Here is a 5,744-nt window from a genome sequence, read left to right as displayed (position 1 = left end):
TCATGCGGCTGCGGGGCCCGCGGCCCGGAGCGTGTGCCCAGCCCTGAGCGAGGTGAGCGCCCCGGGAGGGTCTGGGAGCAAGGGCGGGGGGGCGTCCCAGGACGGGACTGGGGGCCGGGGTGGCACTCCAGGGGGTCCGGGCGGCTCCGGAGGTAGGATTCCGGCTGCAGGACGCCGCGAGTTCGGGACGCAGATGGGGGGGTGGAGGGGCTTCGGGGCCTAGGGACCCCCGAAGGAGTGCACGCGGGGGTCCCCGAGTCGGGAAGCTCGGGCCCCAAGTCTGGGTCGCAGATATCCATCCGGGGAGGCTGCAGGCCGCAGCCGTGACGGAGGGGTGCCGGCGCCCCGAGTGAGCATGCAGGCCCGGGCCCTATGAGGGCAGGACGTCAGTTTGCAATCACGTCCCCAGAAAGAGACCCCCAAGAGGTTGGAAGGCGATGGGGTTTGGACGCGGGGCGGGGAGGGTGGGACCCGGGAGACCCCGAATGCCCGAGACCAGGAGAGGCTGCGATGAAACGGGGGCAGAAGGAGGGCGCTCCGGGCCTGGGGGGGGGGCCCCCAAGGAGGACGGTCCGAGGCGGCCCGGTCCGGGCGGGACGTTTAGAGAGAGGACTTGGAGCGAAGAAGGGGGCCGTGAGAAGGCCGAGCGTGGGCGAGGGTCCCGGCCGGGGGTCTAAGGGACCGATGGGGGACGCTGCGGTCAAGGGCCTGGGACCGAGGCAGGCAAGGGACTGGGTTTCGGGGATTCTTCCCGGGCTGAGCGGACTGGAAGAGAAGCAAGCGGCCGGCGGGGCGAGCCCTGGAGCCAGGCGGCGGGGGGATGGGAAGAGAAGCTGACCCACAGGTCCGCGCAGCGGATCCCTGAGTCCTCCGGGGCCCCAAGGCCGGGCCGAGGGCGTGGGGTGGACGAGGCCGGCTTCCCGTGGGAGCTGGCTTAGACCACGAATTCTGGTCGAGACGGCGGGGTCTCCTGGCTTGATTGTAGCCGGGAGGTGTGGAGGGGTCCCAGGGTCCACAGTTCAAGGCTGGTGTGCACCGAGGAGTCCCTGGCCGAGTTCGGATGAGAATCTGGGTCTCTGAGGTTGTGCGTTTGGGAGAAAGTTCTTGGCTGGGAGGTGCGGGTTGGGGATAAGGGATGTGGAGTCCTTGGGTTGTGGGTTGAGGGTCCCCCAGTTGGAGCCACGGGGTTCCTGATTGGAATTTGGGAGGTTGCATCTGTCTGCCGACTGGGACTGGAGGCCTCTTCTTACTTTGGGCATCCAGTGTTGGGGGTCATGGTCCCAGGTTGTATGCTTGAGGAGGGTCTGTAAGTGGAAGTCCTGTTGTTGGGTTGTTGTTATGTGCCGTCGAGTCGGCCCCGACTCATAGCGACCCCTCCTTGGGTTTCCGAGGCAGTATCACTACAGAAGTAGGATTGCCCAACCTTCCTTCCGAGGAGTGGCTGGTGGGTTTGAACCGCCAGCCTTCTGGTTAGCAGTCAAGTGCTTTAGCCACTATGCTACCAGTGGAAGTCCTAGAGGGGAAAATTTGGGTCCAAAATCTGTGGTGGGGAGTGTGGGGAACATGTCGGGGGAGATGGGGTCTTGGGCTTCCTCGTGGGGGTTTTAGAGTCCAGACACTCGTTCTTTGTTTGAGGGAGGGGTCTCTTGTTTGGCTGAAGTGCTGTTTTGGACGCTAGTTTGACGGGAGAGCGTCCCAGGTCATGGTTTTAACCTTTTGAAGTCTCTAGGCAAGATCCTAACTCCAGGTGTCTTGCTTCTACTATTCAGGGCTGAGGAGCCTGCCCAGATCTGGGGGACAGGGATCTTGGATCTGGATTGTGGGATGTGATATCAGATCGGAATCCCATGTTGAGGTCAAGGCACAGGTTCAGGGTTAGATGGTGTTCGAATTGGGTGCTAAGGGTCAAGGTAAGAGTCCAAGGGTTGAAACGCAGGTACAAGGCTCGCTTCAAGGTCTTAGGTAGGTCCACGGTGGAAGATCTGGGATTGGAGTCGGGGACCGGAGAGCCTCGGCTAGTGACCCAATCTGAGGATTGCTGGCCAGAGACTTCAGTCCAGAGACAGCATCCAAAGGAACAAGGTCATGCTCTCAGGTCACAGCACGTGGGCAGGATTGGGCAGCGTGGGTTTCTGGGCTCGTCGAGTTGTTCAGCGTCCAGTGGTCAGGGGCCCAAAGCTAGGACCCAGGGACCTAAGTCCTGGCTCAGAGCTGAAGTCAAGGACCCTTGCTGGAGTCCGGTGCTCAAACTGAGGTCTTGGGTCAGGGCACAGAGTCATAGGCAGGAGGACACCTGGTCCTAGAGTTGAGGTCTTCAAAGGGATAGTTTTTGAGACATTCAGATTCAAGGTTGGGAGCTCTGGTGGCATAGTGCCTAAGGCATCTGACTGCTAACCAGAAGGCTAGCGGTTCAAACCCACTAGCCATTCCTCAGAAGGAAGGTTGGGCAATCTACTTCCGTAGTGATACCGCCTCGGAAACCCAAGGAGGGGTCGCTATGAGTTGGAAACAACTCCATGGCAGTGAGTTTGTTTTGTTTTGTTTTACTTTCAAGGTTAGGGACTGGGGTGCGAGAGAGGTCTGGTGTCCAAGGTTGGCTCTCAGGTCTCAGGTCAGAGCATGAGGTTAGCGTTGGGGGATCCTGGTTCTGGGGTTAAGAATCTGGAACTTCAGTTTCTAGCCAGAGTAATGATATGTGGGATCCAGTTTTCCCAAATGACTGGAATCAAGGTTGAAGTTCTGGATCTGGGCCAAGGGTCATGGCTGAAACATCTTATTCTGGGTGTGGGTTGTCTAAAGTCAGTATCTGAGTCAGAGAACAGGCCTCAGGGTTGGGAAGCCCAGTCCTGGGGTCGGGGGTCAACAGTTAGTGCCTCTGGTCAGAGTCCAGAAAACAGAGCTCAAGGTTAGGGGACCCTATTCGAGAGGTGGAGTCTTTGATCGTGTCTGGAGTTGGGGGTGTGGGTCAGGACATGCAGGCCAGAATCAGAGGGTGCCATTTTGGGGCTGGAGTCTTGGTGTCCCAGGTTGCATGGGGCTGGGGGCTCTGGGGTCCTGTGTGGTTTTCCACCAGCGCTTTGCTCCGCCAGGCCCCGCAGGGCGCCCCCTGCCGTTGAGAATGAGTCATTGCAGCAGCCGCGCCCTGACCCTGCTAAGCAGTGTGTTTGGTGCGTGCGGCCTGCTCCTCGTGGGCATCGCCGTCAGCACCGACTACTGGCTGTACATGGAGGAGGGCACCGTGCTGCCCCAGAACCAGACCACCGAGGTCAAGATGGCCCTCCACGCCGGCCTCTGGAGAGTCTGCTTCTTTGCAGGTACAGACTTCACCTGCCCTCCACTCACCTGGCCCCACCTTCCCTGGGCCCAAGAGTCCTTATCCACCGACCAACTCTTGGTTCCAGAAACCCAGACTCTGATCCGATTTATCCCCCGGAGACTCCGATTCAGGGTCCTGCATCCCAGCAGCTAATACCCTTCACAGCCCAGAGTCCACATTTGTAGCCGTGTAGTCCCTGGACCTTGTAGTTGTTGTTGTTCTGTGCCGTTGAGTCATCTCCAACCCATAGCGACCCCTCCTTGGGTTTCCAAGGTGGTTTCTCTACGGAAGTAGATTGCTGCCAACCTTCCTTCCGAGGAGTGGCTGGTGGGTTTGAACCGCCAGCCTTCTGGTTAGCAGTCGGATGCCTTAGGCGCTGCACCACCAGAGCTCCTACCTTCACAGAGGCAAAGCCCAAACCACACCCAGTGCCTGGAGGGGATTCTGACCCACAGCGCCCCTAGAGGACAGAGTGGAACTGCACCACAGGGTCTCCAAGGCTGTCAGTCTTGATGGGAGCAAAGCCCAAACCACACCCACTGGAAGCAAAGCCCAAACCAAAGTCACTGCCATTGACTTGACTTGACTCAGAGCGACCCCTCCTTGGGTTTCTGAGGCAGTATCACTACGGAAGTAGATTGCCTAACTTTCCTTCCGAGGAGTGGCTGGTGGGTTTGAACCTCCAGCCTTCTGGTTAGCAGTCAAGTGCCTTAGGCACTATGCCACCAGAGCTCCCCCCTCACCATGTTAGAAAACATCTCCAAGTTCTTAGCCTCTGCTTCCCGGGGGGGCCCTGGAGTCCGTCCTTGGAAGCAGTCATCTGGGGTCAAGCTTTGCTCCCTGCACAGGTGCAGTGACGACTGGGCGGGGGGAAAGGGGTCATGTCTCCCCGTAGCCACCAAAGGAGTCTCTGGGTTGTGCAAATGGTTAAGCTCTCAGCTGCTGACAGAGAGGTTGGAGGTTCGAATCCACTTCGGAAGAAAGGCCCGGGGAGCTGCTCTGAAAAGGCCCCAGCCATGAGTGAAAGCGACGGAGCTCGTTTCCGCTCTGCACGCAGAGGGCCCCCATGACTTGGAATGGCTCCAGCAGTGGGCTGGGCTTTCCTTTCATAAACTCCAAGAGGCTCCTTCCAGGCAATCAGGGCCCCGGACCTCGGCCTCTGTCAGGACCCAGGAGACCCTTGCTTTAGACCCCGAGTCCCTATTCTCTCCTCCTTCGAACAGAAGGCACCAGGGAACTTCCCAAGAGGGCCTCCCAGGCATCCTCCCCACTCCCCCTTTCACCCTGAAAGAGGTCTGAACACTGGGGCTCGGCACTGGGTTTGGTTTGGGCTTTGCTTCTGTGAAGCTTGCTAATTACGGACGAAGCTCGTCCTGGGGTCTCCCCCATCGGTCCTGCCCCTGACGACCTCCATGAGGCTTTCCCTGGGACTCAGGGCTCTCCCACCCCGCCTCGCCTTCTTATCTCGCCCTCAGGTCGTGAGAAGGGTCGCTGCGTGGCCTCGGAATATTTCCTTGAACCGGAAATCAATTTGGTGACGGAAAACACAGAGAATATTCTGAGTGAGGGGAAGCGGGGCCTGGACAAACAGGGGCCTATCACAGGGCGGGAGGTTGGAGAAAGGGCGGGGCTCCGGAAGGAGCAAGAGTTCAAGGGCAGGGACTTGAAAGGAGGCAGGCTTTGGATAAGGAGGAGGAGCTAGATTGAAGGGGCGGGGCCTGGTGGTGGGTGGAGTCAAATCTGAATGAGTGTGGAGTGAAGGGGTGGAGTCAGAGGAGGGCGTGTCCAATGAAAGGGGAGGAGTCAAGCCAGCTGGGCGTGTAGGGGAGGCCTGAGTGGAAGGGGAGAGGTCAGGGGGGAGAACAGGGGTCCCACTCAAGGTCCCCTCCCTCACCCCCTGCGTCTTCCTGCCTCCTCCCCCAGAGACAGTGCGCACGGCCACCCCCTTCCCCATGGTCAGCCTCTTCCTGGTGTTCACCGCCTTCGTCATCAGCAACATTGGCCACATCCGCCCACAGAGGACCATTCTGGCCTTCGTTTCCGGCATCTTTTTCATCCTATCAGGTAAGCCCAAGGAAGCACCGGTGGGCTGGGGCGCTATTTCAGGTTCCAGGAACCTGTGAGCCCCTGTACCACTGCCTTGCTGTGTGACGTTGGAAGGGTGTGCGCAACCTCTCTGAGCCCCGCTCTCCGTGTCTGTGTGAAACGGAGACAGCTCCGTCCTTCTTACAGACTTTGTCTTAGGACCACATGATTAGCTAAGGCTGGCAGCTTGCTAATTATGGACGAGGCTTCTGTGCTGTTACAACAGCCCCGGGAGGTAACCACTATTAATAGCCCATTTCACGGATAGGGAAATAAACACCCGGAGAGATGAAGTCATTGGCTTAAGGCTCTACAACCAGCAAGAGCCTGAGCTGGGAGCCAG

At 59.0% G+C, this 5,744-nt stretch overlaps 1 protein-coding gene across 1 annotated transcript in view; it reads left to right on the top strand.

Annotated features, from left to right (window-relative positions):
• Positions 1-3,118: 3,118 nt before the first annotated feature.
• Positions 3,119-5,744, top strand: part of CACNG7 (calcium voltage-gated channel auxiliary subunit gamma 7) — a 29,128-nt gene continuing 26,502 nt past the window's right edge. Inside the window, exons 1-3 of the mRNA XM_007956935.2 lie at positions 3,119-3,314; positions 4,792-4,878; positions 5,240-5,380. Coding sequence (XP_007955126.1) covers positions 3,119-3,314; positions 4,792-4,878; positions 5,240-5,380 — 424 coding nt within the window. The remainder of the gene's footprint in view (positions 3,315-4,791; positions 4,879-5,239; positions 5,381-5,744) is intronic.

Source organism: Orycteropus afer, unplaced genomic scaffold (genome assembly GCF_000298275.1).
Source record: "Orycteropus afer afer isolate SDZICR_OR568_19922 unplaced genomic scaffold, OryAfe1.0 scaffold00689, whole genome shotgun sequence".
In the NCBI taxonomy this organism is placed as follows: domain Eukaryota; kingdom Metazoa; phylum Chordata; class Mammalia; order Tubulidentata; family Orycteropodidae; genus Orycteropus; species Orycteropus afer.
This window is presented reverse-complemented; position numbering and strand designations above follow the sequence as displayed.